Here is a 22,058-nt window from a genome sequence, read left to right as displayed (position 1 = left end):
ACTGGTCCTAGGATGCTTGTTTCCAGTCCAGTGAGGACCAGGCTCGGAAGTTCGGGCTGGACTGTTCCCATGGGGCACAGGGTCAAGACTGATTTGCATATGAAGGGGTTCAAACTGGAATGGCATGATGAGAAAAAAAACGCTGGATATAGGCCCAGATCTCTTTACTGGGGTGAATGTATGACATTGTTCTGCATTCTGTCCATCAACTGTTTTTTTTGCATTTGTCACCCCGAGTGGGACGGGTATGCTCTGACGTGAGTCCTATGCTCTCCATGTGACCGGAATCAAGGTATCCTGGCTGATGAAGGCTGAAAGCCTGAAACCGGTACTAGGATACTAGTTTCCAGTCCAGGGAGGACCTGGCTTGGGAGTTCGAGCTGGACTGGTCCCATGGGGCACAGTTTCAAGACTGATTTGTATATTGCAGGGGTCAAGCACGAATGGCGATCGAGAAAACAATGTATTTAGGCCCAGATATCTATACTGGGGTGAATGCATGACATTTTTCTGCATTCTGTCCATCAACTGTTGTTTTTGCATTTGTCACCCCGAGGGGGACTGGTATGCTCAGATGTGAGTCCTGTGATCCCCATGCCACTGGAATCAAGCTATCCTGGCTGATGAGGGCGGAATACCCGAAACCGGTCCTAGGAAGCTTGTTTCCAGTCTAGGGAGGACCTGGCTTGGCAGTTCGGGCTGGACTGTTCCCATGGGGCACTGGGTCAAGACTGATTTGCATATGGCTGGGTTCAAACTGGAATGGCATGGTGTGCCAAAAAACTATGGATTTAGGCCCGGATTTCTGTACTTGGGTGAATGTGTGACATTGTTCTGCATTCTGTCCATCAACTGTTGTTTTTGCATTTGTCACCCCGAGTGGGACAAGTATGATCAGACGTGAGCCCCATGCTCTCCATGCCACTGGAATCAAGCTATCCTGGCTGATATGGGCTAAATGCCTGAAACCGGTCCTAGGATGCTTTTTTCCAGTCCAGGGAGAACCAGGCTTTACAGTTCGGGAGGGACTGTTCCCATGGGGCACAGGGTCAAAACTGATTTGCATATGGCTGGTTTCAAACTGGAATGGCATGGTGAGCAAAAAAAGATGGATTTAGGCCCGGATCTCTGAACCCCGGAAGAATGTATGATATTGTTCTGCATTATGCCCATCAACTGTTGTTTTTGCTTTTGTCACCCCGAGTGGCACGGGTATGCTCAGACGTGAGTCCAGTGTTCTCCATGCCACCGGAATCAAGCTATCCTGGCTGATGAGGGCTGAAAGCCTGAAACTGGTCCTAGGATGCTTGTGTCCAGTCCAGGGAGGACCTGGCTTCTAAGTTTGGGCTGGACTGTTCCCATGGGGCATAGGGTCAAGATCGATTTTCATATGGATGGGTTCAAACTGGAATGATGAGCCAAAAATTGATGGATTTAGGCCCAGATGTCTGTACTGGGGTGAATGTATGACATTGTTCTGCATTCTGTCCATCAGCTGTTGTTTTTGCATTTGTCACCCCGAGTGGGACGGGTATGCTCAGACGTAAGCTCTGTGCTCTCCATGCCACTGGAATCAAGCTATCCTGGCTGATGAGGGCGGAAAGCCCAAATCTGGTCCTAGGATGCTTGTTTCCAGTCGAGGGAGGACCTGTCTTAGCAGTTCAGGCTGGACTGTTCCCATGGGGCAGAGGGTCAAGACTGATTTGCATGTGGCTGGATTCAAACTGGAATGGCAAGGTGAGCAAAAAAAACAATGGATTTATCCCTAGATCTCAGTACTGGGGTGAATGTATCACATTGTTCTGCTTTATGTCCATCTACTGTAGTTTTTTCATTTGTCACCCCGAATTGGGCGGGTATGCTCAGATGTGAGACCTGTGGTCTCCATGCCATTGGAATCAAGCTATACTGGCTGATGAGGGCTGAACCCAGTCCTAGGATGCTTGTTTCCAGTCCATGGAGGACCTAGCTTGGCAGTTCAGGCTGGACTGTTCCCATGGGGCACAGGGCCAAGACTGATTTGCATACGGCTGGGTTCAAACTGGAATGACGAGCAAAAAAATGATGTATTTAGGCCCAGATGTCTGTACTGGGGTGAATGTATGACATTGTTTTGCATTCTGTCTATCAGCTGTTATTTTTGCATTTGTCACCCCGAGTGGGACGGGTATGCACAGACGTGATCTCTGTTCTCTCCATGCCACTGGAATCAAGCTATCCTGGCTGATGAGGGCTGAAAGCCTGAAACTGGTCCTAGGATGCTTGTTTCCAGTCCAGGGAGAACCAGGCTTGGAAGTTCGGGCTGGACTGTTCCCATGGGGCACAGGGTCAAGACTGATTTTCATATAGCTGGGTTCTAACTGGAATGGCAATGTGGGAAAATAAGTGATGGATTTAGGCCCAGATCTCTGTACTGGGGTGAATGTATGACATTGTTCTGCATTCTGTCTATCAATTTTTGTTTTTGCATTTGTCACCCGAGTGGGACAGTTATGCTCAGACGTGAGTCCTTTGCTATGCATGCCACTGGAATCAAGCTATCCTGGCTGATGAGGGCTGAAAACCCGAAACTGGTCCTAGGATGCTGGTTTCCAGTCCAGGGAAGACCTGTCTTAGCAGTTCAGGCTCGACTGTTCCCATGGGGCAGAGGGTCAAGACTGATTTGCATATGGCTGGATTCAAACTGGAATGGCAAGGTGAGCAAAAAAACCCGATGGATTTATCCCTAGATCTCAGTACTGGGGTGAATGTATCACATTGTTCTGCATTCTGTCCATCAACTGTTGTTTTTGCATTCGTCACACTGAATTGGACGGGTATGCTCAGATGTGAGTCCTGTGGTCTCCATGCCACTGGAATGAAGCTATACTGGCTGATGAGGGTTGAAACCGGTCCTAGGATGCTTGTTTCCAGTCCATGGAGGACCTGGCTTGGCAGTTCGGGCTGGACTGTTCCCATGGGGCACAGGGTCAAGACTGATTTGCATATGGCTGGGTTCAAACTGGAATGACGAGCAAAAAAATGATGTATTTAGGCCCAGATCTCTGTACTGGGGTGAATGTATGACATTGTTCTGCATTCTGTCCATCAACTGTTGTTTTAGCATTTCTCACCCCGAGTGGCACGGGTATGCTCAGACGTTACTCCCTTGCTTTCCATGCCACCGGAATCAAGCTATCCTGACTTATTATGGCTGAAAGCCCGCAACCGGTCCTATGATGCTTGTTTCCAGTTCATGGAGGACCTTATTTGGCAGTTCGGGCTGGACTGTTCCCATGGGGCACAGGGTCAAGACTAATTTGCATATGGCTGAGTTCAAACTGAAATGGCATGGTGAACAAATAAATTATGGATTTAGGCCCAGATCTCGGTACAGGTGTGACTGCATGATATTGTTCTGCATTCTGTTCATCAACTGTTGTTTTTGCAATTGTCACACCGAGTGGGACGAGTATGCTCTTACGTGAGTCCCGTGCTCTCCATGCCGCTGGAATCAAGCTATCCTGGCTGATGAGGGCTGAAAGCAAGAAACCAGGTCTTAGGATGCTGGTTTCCAGTCCAGGGAGGACCTGGCTTGTCAGTTCATGCTGGATTATACCCATGGGGCACAGGTTCAAGAGTGATTTGCATATGGCTGGGTTCAAACTGGAATGGCATGGTTAGCAAAGAAACAATGGATTTAGGCCCAGATCTCTATACTGGGGTGAATATATGACATTGTTCTGCATTCTTTCCATCAACTGTTGTTTTAGCATTTTTCTCCCTGAGTGGCACGGGTATGCTCATACGTGAGTCCCATGCTCTCCAATCCACTGGAATAAAGTTATCCTAGGTGATGAGGGCTGAAGGCCCAAAACCGGTCCTAGGATGCTTGTTTCCAGTCCAGGGAGGACCCTGACTAGGCCATTCGGGCTGGACTGTTCCCATGGGGCACAGGTTCAAGACTGATTTCCATGTGGCTGGGTTCTAACTGGAATGGCATGGTGTGCAAATAAATGATGGATTTAGGCCCAGATCTTTGTACTGCGGTGCCGCTCACATTGGATTTTTGACCTGAGGACCTTCCGTTAGACCTCTTCCCTGCGCTCTGTGGACCAGCACGCCTCCCCACTCGCCCGCACTCGCTGGTGGGAGCGCCTTCTGCAATCGGCAGAGGTACTCCCAGCTCCCAGCTGAGAGCGTCGTGGGTAGAGGCTTGAGGGGCAAACAGCTGAACTATACCGTCCGGGGGACTGCAAGGACCAGCAATCCCAAACTTGCTCAGCTGGTGCCTCTTCCCCCGGCGGCCACACCCACCGCCTCCAGTTCTTTACCGTTCGCGACACCCGCTTCGCGGGTGCCGCTCACATTGGATTTTTGACCTGAGAACCTGTCGTTAGACCTCTTCCCTGCGCTCTGTGGACCAGCACGCCTCCCCACTCGCCCGCACTCGCTGGTGGGAGCGCCTTCTGCAATCGGCAGAGGTACTCACAGCTCCCAGCTGAGAGCGTCGTGGGTAGAGGCTTGAGGGACAAACAGCTGAACTACACCGTCCGGGGGACTGCGAGGACCAGCAATCCCAAACTTGCTCAGCTGGTGCCTCTTCCCCCGGAGGCCACGCCCACCGCCTCCAGCTCTTTACCGTTCGCGACACCCGCTTCGCGGGTGCCGCTCACATTGGATTTTTGACCTGAGGACCTGTCGTTAGACCTCTTCCCTGCGCTCTGTGGACCAGCACGCCTCCCCACTCGCCCGCACTTGCTGGTGGGAGCGCCTTCTGCAATCGGCAGAGGTACTCACAGATTCCAGCTGAGAGCGTCGTGGGTAGAGGCTTGAGGGGCAAACAGCTGAACTACGCCGTCCGGGGGACTGCGAGGACCAGCAATCCCAAACTTGCTCAGCTGGTGCCTCTTCCCCCGGCGGCCACGCCCACCGCCTTCACGGTTATTAGCTACGCGCTCTTCCCCGCGACGCGGGACGCGCGCGGGTCGGAGCACGGGGCGAAGCCCGGGCCAAGGGCGGGCCCGTTTAAGACCGTTAAAGACCGGGTAAGACTGGACTGGGCCACTCCACTGACATTTTATCGTTTAAATTTTACCCTTTATTGCTGAGTGTTTACTTTGTTGCCCTGTTGTGTCCCGGAATAGTATACTGTGTCTTTCCATTTCTGTGTCCCCATATTCCAAGTATGTCGCCTAGAACCACAGGAAGCACCAAGACATCCCATGTTGCCCAGACTATTGGCCCGATTGATCACTTTATTGCACGAGCCAATGACGCTATCAATCAGGGTGCCCTCCTACTGGAAAGACGGGTCTCCCAGGATCTGGCTGCAGCCAAACGTTCCTCCATGGGTCTACTGGCAGAAGCTAGAACTCCGTTGTGCAACTTTGATCCTAGCGCACAACTGGATTCCCACACCGTCCCTGGTACTGTGGACCTATCGGTGTCCATCGACCTCTCAACCACCCAGCTTTCCCTCCCCCCCTCACCCCAAACCCGTCCATCACTTGAGAGAACTCCGACTCTCTTTACCAATCCTAGTGGGGAGGACTCTTATACCCGGGGTCTAAGGGAGGGTGCTATATCAAAGAAAAACAGAGGGACAAAAGGGAAGAAGAATATGGCCCAGAAAAACATTCCCCGGCCTCCTCCGGAAACTTCGACTCAATCCACCACACAACTTTCTTTTTCAAATTCTGTTACTAACCAACCTACACCACCTCAGCAAGAGGCCCATCCCACTACCTCAGACATTACTAACCCCTCATCCACTATGCCTAATATCACTCTCATTGACAATGAGGACAGAGGGTATGCCCCTTGCACTCAAGATATTCACTTACTTCAAAGCATAGAGGCACTAATTAAGCTATATACGCAACCCATAGCGCTATCCTTGGCCAAATTAGAAAAATCTCTAGAAGCGTTAACTCTAGAATCCAAAACTCACAAGATTCCAACTCCCACTCCCCCTGTGGTTCAGACCCTCAACCCCAATCCTATCAACAAAGGGCCAACAACGGTTCTTCAAGCCCCCAAAATCAAAACTACCACAGTAGTAGTTCACCAGAAACCATCAAGTACGGCAGTGCAGCAAACGATACCAACTCTAGCTGCAAAGAAGGGCCCGGACACACCATCAGTCCCAGATACACCTTTAGCCCCCGGTCCAATTCGCGCTGCAACCCACGCACTAAATCTAGCTAAGACTCCAGCATCCAAAAATGCCGCCTACAACATCAAGCGGAAAGTCAGTCGCCCCAACCATCTCCCTCCGGATGCCTCCCCGTTTGTTATCATCATGACGGGGGTTCCTGAGTTAAATTCTTATGCAGAAGAACCAGGCTGGTCATTAAAAAATAAAGTGCTACATTGGTTGTCAGCCAATAGGCCCCTTCCCCCCTATTCCAACAATAGAGTCACCACGGTCCGCAGGGTCCCATGGGTAGGCACAGAGCCAAAAACAATACACGGAGACTGTGTTATCATTAATTTTGAAGATCCTCAAGCAGTCGAACATATTTGTTCCTGGGGCTCCCACCCAACCCAAGATGGAATAGGAACCAAACGGTTATCCTTTTTTTACCCGCCAGCTAACCGTTTTGTGACAGGCCCAGATTGGAACTGGACCCAGGTAGGAAACCGGAATAGAAGATCTGATTGGCTAGATTGGGCAGGGCAGGGGGTAGAGATGCTGCACCATCTTTTGGATGGAGAGGAGTTCCTACATATAACAGATATGACTGTCTGGAGATGGTGGATTGACCATCACCCGCTAACATCCAGGATAACATGATTTCCCCTCCCCCTGGTTCACTGCCACTTACCTCATCCAAACTTTTACCATCCCTGATTCTGCCTTCTAGTCCCTTTCCTTTGCCACACAACGATGATACATCTATGGCAGCAGAAGTACCTTTTCAACCAAGCTTTCTACTCCATTCACCCCCTATCCCTGAAGTAAATTGTATCCCTCTCCTTACTTTACCGCAACCAGGTAGTTCAGGTGACAATATCTTAAATCCTCCTACTCCATCACTATCCGTATTATTCTGGAACGTAGCAGGTCTCCGTACAAAGATAATTCTCAAAGCATGGTTGGACTTTGTACAAACTCATCAGATAATTTGTCTCCAAGAAACCTGGACATCCGACCCATTGCACATACTAGGCTACAAAACATTTCATTCCCCGGCAAGTACTACCACTCATGGTAGATCTAAGGGAGGCCTAGCAGTGTATATTTCAAACAACTTGGCTGTCAAGAATATCTCAGTTCTCCATACCACTGCAAACTATCAAATTATAACGGTTAACTTTAACAGCTGTACGTCATACTGTTTTATTAATTTTTATAATAATCTATCCCCTGCAGATTGTGTGAAAATTGTAACTGATATCTCATTTCTCGTAAACGAGCAGAGATCTAAGCAATCATCGCTTGTCTATCATGTAATATGGGGGGGGGATTTCAATGTCCCATTGTGTACTAACTACAAGAAAGGCATTTGTGGGCTTCTGGACGAAGAAGACTGCCCCTTGACCCACTTTTCGCACTCCCAACCAGGTGAATCCTTGAACGATAGTTTCATCTTATTAGAATTGTTGTACGCAAACAAACTCGTAGACCACCCTGAAGATTTCAGACCCACTTTCCACGGCAGGGGCTTTTTAACCACTATAGACTTTATTTTATGTTCTTATACTTTAAAGGGCAAACTATTTAAATTTAACACTAGCACCGAGTCTTTTGGCGATCATTTTTCGAATAGTATCACCTTTAAGTTAGATATGGTTGACGCCCACTCAAATAGAAAGAGCTTACTGACCCAGAATTCTTTGGCTATGGACAGAACCAATGGATTTTCTGTAAAATGGTCCAAGATAGACCCTATAATAATTTCTACTAAGATCATATCAAGGGCACTCCCTTCGATAAACACCTGCCTGGCGGATTAATCTTCATCCGAACTGGTTATATCCAGTTTCCAAGAGATCCTAAACATTATACAGGCCGAGTTGCTCCGTCACCACAAACCGAGTAATCAGTCTTCTTCAAGATGGTTCAACACGGCCTGCCGCAAAGCTCTATCCGCCCTAAAAAAGGCAACCAATAATCCTGTTAGAGACCAAAGGGAAATAGCCAAACTTCGATCAGAGTACAAGCAGGCCCAAAATAACTGTAAAAAGGAACAAAAGAAGAAATTATGGGCACAATTACATGTGAGCTGCCGAAGTAAGGACAGCTCCCAGTTTTGGCATGTAGTCAAATCCCCCTTCTTGGCTGACGTAAACTCCCACCAGCACCTGGACGTGGCAGTGACTGCTGACGAATGAGTGTCCCACTTTTCACAGATCTTTAGTGGTCCCCCCTCAGTCTGCACCACGCAGGCCACGATGACTGCCGATCTTCCCCCCAGGATGCAGGTTTACCCAATAGATCTACACTTCAGCCTAAGTGAGATTATACATGCATTATCCTCCTCTAAAACGGGTAAGGCTCCTGGCCCCGACGGAGTTCCTCCTTGATATCTTCGTCACTAACATAGAATTATGGTCCCCCATCGTCACTAAGGTGATGGTGGCAGTATCAAAAATTGGCCTATTAGATTCCTGGTCCTCTTCTATACTTCTTCCAATTTTTAAAAAGGGTGACCGCAATAAACCAGCCTGTTACAGGCCCATTTCCCTCCTGGATTCCATGGGGAAGGTCGCGGGACACCTGATCCTGGAGCGCCTCCAGGACTGAGCGTCTGAGAACAACATCATGACCGACCTGCAATATGGCTTCCGGGAGGGGCTTGGTACTGTGGAACAGGCCCTAAACTTAACTCTCCTAATAGGCAAGTATGTGGGGGCAAAAAGGGGTAATCTTTACCTGGTCTACGTCGACCTCAGTGCGGCGTTTGACTGCGTAATCCATGCCAAGTTGTGGTCCATCCTAGAAGGTCTGGGTGTGGACCCCTCACTTATTAAGTTCTTACGTGAGCTTTATTCAGACGCCACGGCTTGTGTAAGGTACGGGATTGGCGGTGAACTCTCACCGTCTTTTTCAGTCACAAGAGGCGTTAGGCAGGGCTGTGTCCTGGCTCCTTTCCTGTTCAACCTATATACAAACGGGCTGGAAACAGCCATGTTAGAAGGGAGCCAGGACCTACCTACCATCAGCCATCGCCCCATCCCAGCATTACTTTATGCTACTTTATGCTGACGATTCCGTAATCCTAGCCAGAACTCTAGTACAACTACAGAAACAGCTTGACAAATATTGCCAATTCATGCTTTCTCTGGGACTAAAAGTAAATGAGAGCAAAACCTTTGTCATGTATACAGGACCCACGGTTAAGAACCCAAAACCCCCTTACATTGAGCAAGCCAGATTGGAACGAGCTAGAGAATATCCTTACCTAGGGTTGCTGGTCGACGACCAGCTATCCTGAAGAAGAGGGATGGCAAGTAGGAAGCTCCTCTATCAGAGAGCGACCTCGGCGCTTGTCTCCTTTTCTAGGAAGGTGGGTAAACCTGCCCCATCTGAATTGCTAAAAATCTATCAAGCTAAATGCCATAGCATAGCAACATATGGTGCAGGAGTCTGGGGCTATGTACCCACAGACAATTTACAAAAAGTCCAAAATGGCTTCCTAAAATACCTCCTGGCACTCCCACGCAGTGCCCCAATCTACGGTAGCCATATCGAACTTGGTATTGACTATCTTACTGACAATATCAAATGTCATCCAATTCTTTTATGGCACCGTATCTGGAACAAGCCACAATGTCATCTAACACGCTCCCTGATCTCTGACTGTTTAAATTTGGTTTGCTGGAAGAAAATTCCATGGTTACTGTATGTTTTTAATTTTCTACAGGACCTGAACTGCCCGCAATACTTCACCGAGCCCTCTTCGATGGTTGACATTAATAGAAGTACTTTGAAAAACCTATGTCTCAACCACCTAAGGGAATTGCGTCTTTCTCTTGAAGTAACAAAGCAAACAAATGTGCAAGTGCTGATGGTCCAAGTTTCTGCTGGTATCCAGCCCTATCTTACTTTTTATTTATCTAACTATGAAAAATATTTACTGACTAGGTTTCGATTTAATTTACTTTTTCGTCTCGTCACTTTTCCAACTGTGTCCAATTGGTCCCACGAATTAAGTAAATGCCCATGCGACCAAGACTCTCCCCAATCGACTATTCATCTTACTTTGTTTTGTCGTTACTATAGGCAAGCGCGCAAGCGTTGGATTACTCCACTCTTGCGCCAAATGGGGTTGAGGTCATGTCGCCCAGCTTTTCTGGCACTACAGCTGCTAGAATCACAATATGTGGCTAAGAATGTTGCCCTTTTTTAAAAATCTTGTTTATTGACTCGCAGCAAAATAGGCCAAACGTCTCAGTGTTAGTCGCCTGTTTGATTTAAATCCTTTCTATATTTCATGTATTGTTTCTTTACCTGTAACTTACAATGTATTAATGTGATTTTATACAAACTGTATTTGTATGATGCACTTTTTATGATTATCTTATGTTAATCGAATAAAAGTATTTTGAACTGAACTGAACTGAATGTATGACATTGTTCTGCATTCTGTCCATCAACTGTTGTTTTTGCATTTGTCACTCCGAGTGGGACAGGTGTGCTCAAACGTGAGTCCCTTGCTCTCCATGCCACTCGAATCAAGCTATCCTGGCTCATAAGGACTGAAATCCCAATACTGGCCCTAGGATGCTTGTTTCCAGTCCAGGGAGTACCTGGCTTGGCAGTTCAGGCTGGACTGTTCCCATGGGGCACAGGGTCAAGACTGATTTGCATATGGTTGGATTCAAACTGGAATGGCATGGTGAGCAAAAACGACAATGGGTTTAGGTCCAGATATATGTATTGTAGTGAATGTAGAACATTGTTCTTCATTCTGTCCATCAACTGTTGTTTTTACATTTTTCAAAGCGAGTTGGACAGGTATGCTCAGACGTGAGTCCCGTGCTATCCATGCCACTGGAATCAAGCTATCCTGGCTGGTGAGGGCTGAAAGCCCGAAACCGGTCCTAGGATGCTTGTTTCAACTCCAGGGAAGACCTGGCATGACAGTTCGGGCTGGACTGTTCCCATAGGGCACAGGGACAAGAATGACTTGTATACGGCTGGGTTCAAACTTGAACGACGAGCCAAAGATCGATGGATATAGGCCCAGATCTCTGTTTAAGGGTGACTGTATGACATTGTTCTACAGTCTGTCCATCAGCTGTTGTTTTTGCATTTGTCACCCCGAGTGGGAATGGTATGTTCAGACGTGAGTTCTGTGCTCTCCATGCCACTGGAATCAAGCAATCCTGGCTGATGAGGGCTGAAAGCCTGAATCCAGTCCTAGGATGCTTGTTTCCAGTCCAGGGAGGACCAGTCTTGGAAGTTTGGGCTGGACTGTTCACATGGGGCTTAGAGCCAAGAATGATTTGCATATGGGTGGGTTCTAACTAGAAGGGCATTGTGAGCAAAAAAACAATAGATTTAGGCCCAGATCTCTATCCTGGGGTGAATGTCTGACATTGTTCTGCATTCTGTCCTTCAACTGTTGTTTTTGCATTTGTCACCGCGAGTGGGATGGGTATGCTGAGCCGTGAGTCCCATGCTCTCCATGCCACCTGAATCAAGCTATCCTAACTGATGAGGGCTGAAAGCCTGAAACCGGTCCTAGGGTGCTTGTTACCAGTGCAGGGAGGACCTGACTTGGCAGTTCGGGCTGGACTGTTCCCATGGGGCACAGGGTCAAGACTGATTTGCATACGGCTAGGTTCAAACTGAAATGGTGAGCAAGAAAACTATGGATTTAGGCCTAGATCTCTTTACTGGGGTGAATGTATGACATTGTTCTGCATTCTGTCCTTCAACTGTTGTTTTTGTATTTGTCACCCCCGAGTGGAATGGGTATGCTCAGACGTGAGTCCCGTGCTCTCCATGCCACTTGAATCAAAGTATCCTTGCTGATGAGGGCTGAATGCCTGAAACTGGTCGTAGGATGCTTGTTTCCTGTCCTGGGAGAACCTGGATTGGCAGTTTGGACTGGACTGTTCCCATGGGGCACAGGGTCAAGACTGATTTGAATATGGCTGCGTTCAAACTGGAATTGCATGGTGAGCAAAAAAACTATGATTTAGGCCCAGAACTCTATACTGGGGTGAATGTATGACATTGTTCTGCATTCTGTCTATCAACTGTTGTTTTTGCATTTGTCACCCAAGTGGGACGGGTATGCTCATACGTAAGTCCTGTGCTGTCCAATGCACTAGAATCAAGCTATCCTGGCTGATGAGGGCTGAAAGCCTGTAGCCGGTCCTACGATGCTTGTTTCCAGTCCAGGGAGGACCTGGCTTGGCAGTTCCAGCTGGACTGTTCCCATGGGGCACAGGTTCAAAACTAATTTGCATATGGCTGAGTTCAAACTGGAATGGCATGGTGAGCAAAAATGCGATGGATTTAGACCCAGATCTCTGTACTGGGGGCAATGTATGACATTGTTCTGCATTTTGTCCATCTACTGTTGTTTTTGCATTTGTCACCCCGAGTGGGACGGGTCTGCTCAGATGTTAGTCCCATACTCTCCACGCCACTGGAATCAAGCTATCCTGGCTGATGAGGTTTGAAAGCCCAAAACCGGTCCTAGGATGCTTGTTTCCAGTCCAGGGAGGACCTGGCTTGGCATTTAAGGCATGGACTGTTCCCATGGGGTACAGGGTTAAGACTGATTTGCATATGGCTGTGTTCAAACTGATATAGTAATGCTCGCAAAATCATGTCTAATAGAAACTAATGTCCACTAGTTAAAGTATTTTTCAACTCTAATGTCAACATGACGTTATGCTATAATGTTACATCTCTGTAAGATGGCGCTCGATATTCTGAATCAGTCCTCTATTGATCGCCAAATACGTATTAACTTAGGAGACTAAATAGATTCTTTAGCTAAGGCTAGGCGTGGTAGCTCTATTAAAAGTTCCTATTTATTTAAATGCCAATAATATGATATAACTAAATTTGACAAGCGTCACAATATTACTCTTTAAAGATGGCGCCCGTTATTTTCAATTAGTCCCCTTTCGACCTCCAAACAAATGAACTTAAGCGCGTCTGAACACGCATTTTGTCTTCTTCATTCTGCGTGATTTGGCATTGCGGTACGACTAAGACTACGGCACTGCGGTACGACTAAGGCTCCATTCCAGGTAACTGTTTCAGATTGATCCCAGCGATGTTTGTTTATTTATTTATTCAAACTCGCTTTGCGGCTATCTCGTTCAAGTAACTTAGTCATGACTCCTTCCCTTCTTGCAGATTGATACAAGAAGATCATCGCTTTCACTGTGATTGTATCTTATTACTCTGAAGGTAATTCAATCGCGCTTTACTTTAATAATTCTGTCAAGCGTTTTCCAAAAATCGATATGATGATTGATAGATTATGATACTTTCCTCATAATCTCTTAGAATATACGATTTGAAAGCCCACAAGCTCCAAGCTTCTCGCCTACATTGAGGCATCGAGATATTGTGAATACTTAGACCACACGACAGATTGGATTCTTATAAGGTAACCAGCTATAACAGCCTCTCCTAGTGAGTCGTTTGCTACAGTTTGTGTATTTAAAACATCTGATACATACACATGTAATTACAGATTCATAGACGATTTCCTTTCCTCGCTTTTCGAATCCCTTATTTCCGTGACAAAGAACTGAAATTAAGGTATGACAAGGAAAGTATATTCTCCGATTTCTCTTTGATTACTTATTGAACATTGGTATTCAATATAGACTTCATTTTAATGTTTCCATTCAGCTGTCCATCGTTTCTCAAGTTCCTTATTTCCGTGACAAAGAACTAAAAATGGTACGATAAAAATTACATCTCCTTTTATCAAATGATGGCCTATTACACATTGGTCTCTAATATAGACTTTATCTTAATTTTCCCATTCAGCAAACTTGTGCCTGAATTTGATCTCACTATATACCAACAATTCTTCATCCACTCCTGGGGCAAATAAATTAAGGTACAAATTTACAACATGCTTGCCCTCTGTGAATTACGCCTTTTTGAATGACGCATTATTTTTATCCTTGAACAAATCGTTTGCATAAAAATAATGAAAAGAAATACAATGTATATAATGTATATAATGATTACAAACTATGTCCATTTTTTAACTATCGGATGTACTCCTGCCAGGACCTTTTACCTAAGATAGAATGAGATTATTAGGTCATAATTACTGATCTCATCTCAATCTGTTTTGCCATTTAAATTTGAAAGGGTAGCAGATAGCTTTAATGTGTTTCCAATTTGAATAACTGTTTGTATTGTTTAGTTTAATGTCTTGTATGTTGTGTTACTTCTAGGTGTATACTGTTTAATGAAATTATTGGATTTGACTCAATTGTAATTGTAAATATTTCTGTTTCACTTTACATTAGGGCCTTACAAATATTAATTGATCAGTCCTGAAGATGGTCTCAAAGAAACATTCATAGGAGACCGGAACGTCGACCCTCACCCTCATCCTATAAGAATTAATAATACTTTCATATTGGATAGGTGTGCTCAGGTTCTACAGAGGAGTGAATTGAGATTGTCGTATTTCTTCCTGTATACCTGTGTATATATATTTGTATTTTAAATCCCTTGTGACTCATTTTTTGATAAAATTCAATATTTTTCATATACACCTGCTTGTTTTTGTTTTTGTTTCTGTTATTGTTTTGTTCATTCTTTTATGTTGAATGTATCTTTGCATGAACAGACATTTGTGAATTGAATACATATGTTTGACTGAACTAAACTCTATTAGGACCATTAAATTGTCCTTCACAGTAATACTTCAAAAAAACATTGAAATATTTGTGGAACAAACTCCCTTGGAGGCACCTCTTACCCATTTCATATTCTCACCAAAGCCCCCAAGGGTATATTGGGTTGCTCACTGTATTTACCATATTTCAATGTCTGGCAGATGGTTGGTGGTCAGCAAGACCGACTGCCACGCGTCCCAAGGGGTCCTTGAGCCCACAGGTGTGGTGGAGGGGGTTGTATTCTCTACCATAGTGGCGGTGCCCTATCCATCCGCCTTTTCATGGCAGTTAACTAGCAATGAAAAGGCGGGCTGAAATGGACTTTGGGGGCCCCTAGAGTGCCCCCCTTCTCCCCTGGCCCTCTGATATGGGCACTGGGAGCACATCGGGTGCCCCCCTACATATCCCTGCACCTTGTTGCACCAAAAAGTATAGGCATTGCAACCCCTGTGGTGGCGGTCGCATCATAATGCCTATGTTGTGACCACCGGTACATCGGCCGGTACGTCCGCCCGCCATCCTAATCAACCCCTAAGTGCTAAACTGAGTTTGTGGGGGATTGAGAACGATCTACATAAAACTCATAATTGATCTCTACAGTGGCACGTCGATGAGAATGAAACTTTCCCACGGCAGAGGAATGACAACAAAAATCTACACATACAATAGGCTAAGTAAAAAAAGTCAGCATTCTAGACCCTCTATTACTTAGCTTATATATTTCAGATCTTGCAGCGGTGCTGCAGCAAGTTATGGGGGGTAACCCCAAACTAGCAAACACCAAAATGGAATTCCTGTCATACACCGAGGACTTGATCATTTTATCAACTACTACATTGTGACCGCCAAATCCAGATCACCGGACTACATACCTATAACGTGGACAACGTGACCTACAGATTAACATCAACAAAACCAAAGTCATGCTTTGAACCTGTTTTTTGGTCCAGATGAAACTGAGCAGGTGTACATTTAATTATACCTTGGAATGGAATATAGTACAATGAATTAAACTTCAACGCCCATATGGAATACCTGCGGCAGAAATTGACAATAATCTCTGGAGTGATGAAAAACTTTGGGCCTCATGTACACATTTTTGCCATGGGGCAGTGCTGCAGGCCTTGCTGCTACCCTGCCCTTTAGAAAAAGAAAAGGGCAGGAAAGTGTTGTAGTTATCAGATATAGTGCATTCCTGTCCTTTTCCCCTGTGCTAGTGCACAATGTCCTGCTGTGCGCCAATGCAGTCACCTTTTCACCATGGTGCTAGGGTGTCTGTGTTGCAGGGATGATTGTTTTTGTGCAGAAAGAGAAGTTCTTGGCGCTACCTCAAAGTTCCGATTTCTCATAAATCTGTGGCAGTGGCAAAAAGCCATGGATGTTGCTGGGAACACCCCCAGCAGCACTCATTGCACGCCCCTTTAACGCAGTTCTCTGCGTTAAAGGGAACAATATTTACAAGACTGAATTAAGCCCAAAAAATTGGTTTAGTGCTGTCTGGTTAATATGGAGCAGTCTCCTGCGCCACTGGAGTGTCGCAAAAAAAGACGCTTCGGCGGTGCAAGGGGCTTATTTAAGACGGCCCTTCCGCCACCGGTGCGTCACTTAACGTGGGAAAAAGGGACTTACGGGTGGCACAAGGGGCTTATAAATAGGCCCCTCTGCATTTAAATACGGTGGGAGTGCCATAGGCACTATGGTAACAGTGACTAACGCCAAGTTGGTTCCAGTTTGTACATATGGTGATATTTGTTGGCCTCCGGGTACCATTATGAAACTAGAAACTGTGGTTACGAGTGGTATCAGGAATGTGTTTATGAAAAGCAACACAGCAGTCGAATAAAATGAGAACTGGGACTAATGCAGATTACAGCCCGGATTACAATTAACTGTATCCACTATTGCATAGTCAGTTAAGGGGCGGCTCATAACACCATAAAATTTAACATTAGAAATTAAGTTTCTAAACCACACAGTGAAGTACCACTGTCAGAACCTTGTGTTAATGACATGCTGACCAAGTATGATCCACCGATCATAAATTGCACAAAATGACGACAGTCACTCCGAAGTTTTAACCAAACGACCATGTGATTTCAACTTCAGCACAAAGGTAATATCATCTTTCTTATGCTTCATACTCCTCTACCTTTTTATCAGTTTGAAGTATGATGGAAAACCTCTCACGATTAAACAGCACTTGCTGTCTTTGCAGCTGGGAGAGGGAAAAAATGGAACACATTATCTATGTATGTCCTGAGTTATTGGACATTCGCAAGGATCTACTGAAACGTGAAACAACCATTATTACGGGGTCTTAACTACGCATGATTCCATTACCAGGAATACTTTACAACGAACATGCCTTTACCAGGCATGTCCGTAACTACAAAGCTTTTACCACAAACAAAGGCATGGTAAAGGCATGTTCATTGGTCATGGATTAGGAGCTCATGGCCGGGTGGGGGACTGTGGCAGGGGTGATGGCTATGGGGATCAGGGCCAGGCAAAGGGACAGACTTAGGGTTCAGGGCCATAATGTTAATGGGTTAGGAAGTCAGTGCCGGGTGGGGGACTGCAGCAGGGGTGGTGGCCGAGAAAATGGGCTCGGCTTAGGGTTCGGGCTGGGCAAGGGGCCTGCGGCTGGGGTGGCAGCTTTTTGACTTAGGGACAAGAAAAGGGCAGAAACCTAGGGTTCAGGACAGAGGACTAGAGGGCTGAGGCAGGGGGTGATTTTAGGGGTCAGGGCCAGGTGCAGGCATACCAGGCAGCATTCAACTCACCTTTACTTCTCAGGACCCATCCGCTTGTCCTTAGACTGGCGGACTTAAGGTTCAAGAATGGGCAGGGCCCTCTCTGTCTCGCCAGAAAATGTTAGTCCGTTCACAGTGTCTATTTAGCACTGTGAACGGATCATGTCGGGAGAAACAACAAAACATGTGGTACGTTCATGCCAGTGTATCGCAACGGCACGCATGCCATTATGAAATGAAAAACGATTTTTAACGCGCAACTAAGCCCAGGTGGGCGTCAAGGCGCCTGACCAAATAATACCAGATAACAGAGACTAATCCTAATTACGGATATGCCCTGACAAAACACCAGGAAATGAAATGAAAAACGATTTTTAACGCGCAACTAAGCCCAGGTGGGCGTCAAGGCGCCTGACCAAATAATACCAGATTATAAAGGTAATGCCTTTACCACGCATTAATTAATTGAATACCTAGAGGCCCTTACCAAACATGCCTTTATGACGATATTATCGTGGTAAAGGCATGCGTGGTAAAGGCACGCACGGTATCGTGCAAAATGCAAGCGTGATGATGATGCACATGTTGTACGGGCAGCAATGAAATGGCGGGCGTGGTATTAGTATGCGTGGTTTCATCATACAACCTACTGAAACAAACTTTTAATATGAAAGAGATAAGAAAAATATGTGAGTCAATTTATTCTGTTTTAGGGGCACTTCATCAACACAAGTGGGACAGGCAGGGCCATTTTGTAACTTTAGCAAGTAGGAGGTGGGAATGCAAATCTTTGATGACTTAAATAGGGGGACAATTAAAACAAAAAAAAATATTGTTATGCTTTTTTGTATATATTTCTTTATTTGGGCGTATTGTCTGTATTTATTTGTTTTTCTTTTTTTTATAAATGTGTCATTTTGTACATGGTTTTAAGTAACTGGAACAAAAAATATATTCTGATCTGATCAATATGTTTAAAGGGGGCCAGATTCAGTCACGTTTACTCTTAGCACAAGTAAACGTGCCACAGCATCAATTAGTAGGTGACTAATTCTTAGTAGGTGACTAATTCTTATACGTATGTTTGGGCAGAAATCGAACTGTCAAAATATGGCCAAGTTCCCTGACTTGCATCGGATGTAGAAGTGCACCAGTCATAAGTGCTAAAGATATACTCTGTGAGTGGAGCGGCATGAAGCAGCCCACTTCATATCTAGTGAGAAAGCCTAGATCTCAATGGAACAAAATTAATGTAATAAAGGAAATAATTAGTTGAACTCTTGAAAAATAGGGTACAGCTGATCAACCACTACGGATGGCCTGAAGTGTGTCTAATATAGGAGATCTGCTTTTTTCCCCATAAAATTCATTTAAATTATGTATCTGGGACAGTAAATACTTCATTTCAAGTTAGAGACTGCACAAATTACTCTCATCGAAAGTAGGTTTGAAGCTGCAAACGTTGGAATACAAATATCATGACACAGATCTAACTAACAAGCATCTGTTATCTATAAACTGCGACTAAAAGTGAACAAACGTTTAACTTTACCTTTTATTGTTATTTCCATAGTTAATGAGTGAATTCCCGACGAGAATTTCTGTTCCATTCATCCTTTCCTTAAAGTTATATCTGACGGTGACAGAAATGACATTAACTTGATATGTGCTCAATAAATCCACCCTCCACCAGGGATCATCTTCCATCTCTGTATGGGTGCACGATCCATGGGAAAAATTGGGATCCGGGTTTCCATCAATTGCATTGATCGCATGGGACAGGAAACCTACGCGGTGGGTGTCGTGAAGAAGAATACTTGACTGGGTGGCACACCCACCCAAAGCCACATTTTCACCTGAAAATAAACAAGCGCATTAGGTTAGAAGAGGCCTGTAGGAGTTACGTCACTAGTATAATACCCAGCGCTAAAACATGTTTATCTAATAGCATAGTTGTTCATTGATACATCTACCCGATACACAAGGGTGTTTAGAAATCAGTGCCCCCATGCTAGAGGTTTTAACATCATAAATACCGCAAACAATTAAAGGCATGCAAGACATGCATAATAGACCAACGTGACCATTCACAAGGAAATATTTACTTGAAAGACTGGAAACACTTTAAAGGCTTTGCACACAACTCTTGCCAGAGATACCTGCACCAACTCTAGTGGTCTCAAGTAACATTTTTCCGACATATTCGAAATCCCAGGATAATCAAAAGGTCCCTGAACTCATGATACATTTCCCTCAAACTCTATACAATGGATTCAAGTATACATCGTTTAGTCTATGAGTAATTATCTCCTATATATTGTTAGAAATGTTATGCATTCATATTTTTGTGCAGCATTAACAGCATACGGAATGGGGTTTTACACTCAATGACATATGTACACACAAATATTCTACCATTGTCTTTAAAACTAATCCCCATGACATATAGAAGAGTGTTTTCCAGACCTTTGCTAAATAGGCCTCAATTTGGGCCTAGCAATCATATTGTTCAAAATGGATGCCTTTTCCCGGCACATTTCACTATCTGTCATTTCTGCGGTACACAGTCAAGCAAAACTATGTTTGCTTATTTCCATGGATTTTTTTCTTCCTGGTCTCGATGAACCCTTCCGGGCCTAGTATCCAAACTGTAACTTTACTTCAAAGTTATTCCTTTAGCTCACTGTATACTATTCACCCCAAGGACCTCAAGAACTTCCAGACCATCTCCCTGCTCCTGTACCCGGCAAAAGTCATCGAGAAAACTGTCAACAGCTGAGCCGCTACCTAGAGGAAAACAACATCCTGGACCCGTCCCAGTTGGGTTACCGAAGTAGGCACAGCACCGAAACTGGCCTCATCGCCACCCCCGATGACATTAGAGCCCCGCTGGACAATGGTGAGACCGCGGCCCTCATCCTCCTGGACCTGTCAGCTGCCATCGACACTGTCTGCCACAGCATCCTACGCACCCGCCTCCATGATGCAGGAATCCGAGGCAAAGCACTGGACTGGACCACCTCCTTCCTCTCCGGCTGAACACAGAGCGTCCGCCTCCCTCCCTTTCGATCCAAAGCCAGCAAGATCATCTGTGTTGTACTCCAAGGATCCTCCATCAGCCCGATGTTGTTCAACAACTACATGGCTCCACTTGCTCACGTCACCAGACTGCACAACCTCAAAATCATCTCCTACACCGAAGACACACAACTGATCCTCTCACTCTCCAAGGACCCTCTCACCGCCAAAACCAACCTCCATGAAGGTATGAAAGCCGATGCTGAATGGAGGAAGATCAGCTGTCTGAAGCTGAACTCGGACAAGACATCTTCGGCTCCACCCCTTCTGCCTGGGACGACTCGTGGTGGCCGACCACCCTAGGAGCAGCTCCAACACCCACTGACTACACACACAACCTGAGATTTATCCTTGAATCTACACTCTCCATGACCAAGCAAGTCAACGCCATCTCATCCTCCTGTTTCAACACCCTCCGCATGCTCCGAAATATCTACAAGTGGATCCCCACCAACACCAGAAGAATGGTCACCCAGGCCCTCATCAGCAGCAGACTGGACTACGAATACGCCCTCTACGCGGTAGCCCCGGCCAATCTGCTGAAACAACTGCAACGCATTCAGAACGCTTCTGCCCGCCTGATCCTCGACATCCCTCACCACAGCCACATCACACCCCACCTGAGAGACGTGCACTGGCTTCCAGTCAACAAGAGGATCACCCATGCACACAAAGCTCTCCACAACACCGGACCAGCATACCTCAACAAATGGATCACCTTCTACACCCCGAACCACCAGATTCGCTCCGCCGACCTCACTCTCGCCACCGTTCCCTGCATCAGGAGAGCGACCACCGGTGGCAGATCATTCTCCTACCTCACCGCCAAGTCCTGGAACACCCTCCCCATCCTACTACGGCAAACCGAAGACCTACTAACCTCCAGGAGGCTACTCAAGACCGGGATATTCAAGCAGTAGCAGCATCCCTCGCCCCTCAGTGCCTTGAGACCCTCACGGGTGAGTAGCGCGCTTTACAAATGTCTTGATTTGATTCATTCATAATAACCTGTTGTTTACAAATCTAGTTTGTCCCACCATCTCCGGATGGCATTTGTATAGAGTTTTCAGAATCAATATTTATGTAGCAGGATAGTCCTTAGGTTCGATGACAATATGACACTTAGTAAAGTTGTGCTCTGATTTGCAGAGAAAGCAACACATTTGATCACACCATGATTATTCAGCAGTTTTAGTGATTTCCAATTTGAAGATAATATATAAAAACCCTCGGTTTTGGGGGCTCAGAGAACTTTCCTTAATGCTACTAGGAATGCTGTCTGTTTTGCTCTTGATTTTGCTGCCCACTTGGAACTTAGAATATTTTTGATTGTACACTTCTTTGTAATGCCACATTTTCTGAGAGCCTTCATGGCGCTTATTCTGTTCTGCATTTTAGAAT

The 22,058-nt window shown here is 45.8% G+C and overlaps 1 protein-coding gene across 1 annotated transcript in view; it reads right to left on the bottom strand.

Moving 5' to 3' along the window:
* LOC144762000 (fucolectin-like) overlaps positions 1-22,058 on the bottom strand; it is an 824,530-nt gene that overhangs the window by 110,657 nt on the left and 691,815 nt on the right. Inside the window, exon 4 of the mRNA XM_078647165.1 lies at positions 19,132-19,435. Coding sequence (XP_078503291.1) covers positions 19,132-19,435 — 304 coding nt within the window. The remainder of the gene's footprint in view (positions 1-19,131; positions 19,436-22,058) is intronic.

Source organism: Lissotriton helveticus, chromosome 6 (genome assembly GCF_964261635.1).
Source record: "Lissotriton helveticus chromosome 6, aLisHel1.1, whole genome shotgun sequence".
Classification (NCBI taxonomy): Eukaryota; Metazoa; Chordata; class Amphibia; order Caudata; family Salamandridae; genus Lissotriton; species Lissotriton helveticus.
Note: the sequence above shows the minus strand (reverse complement) of the source record. Positions and strands in the feature narration are given on the sequence as shown.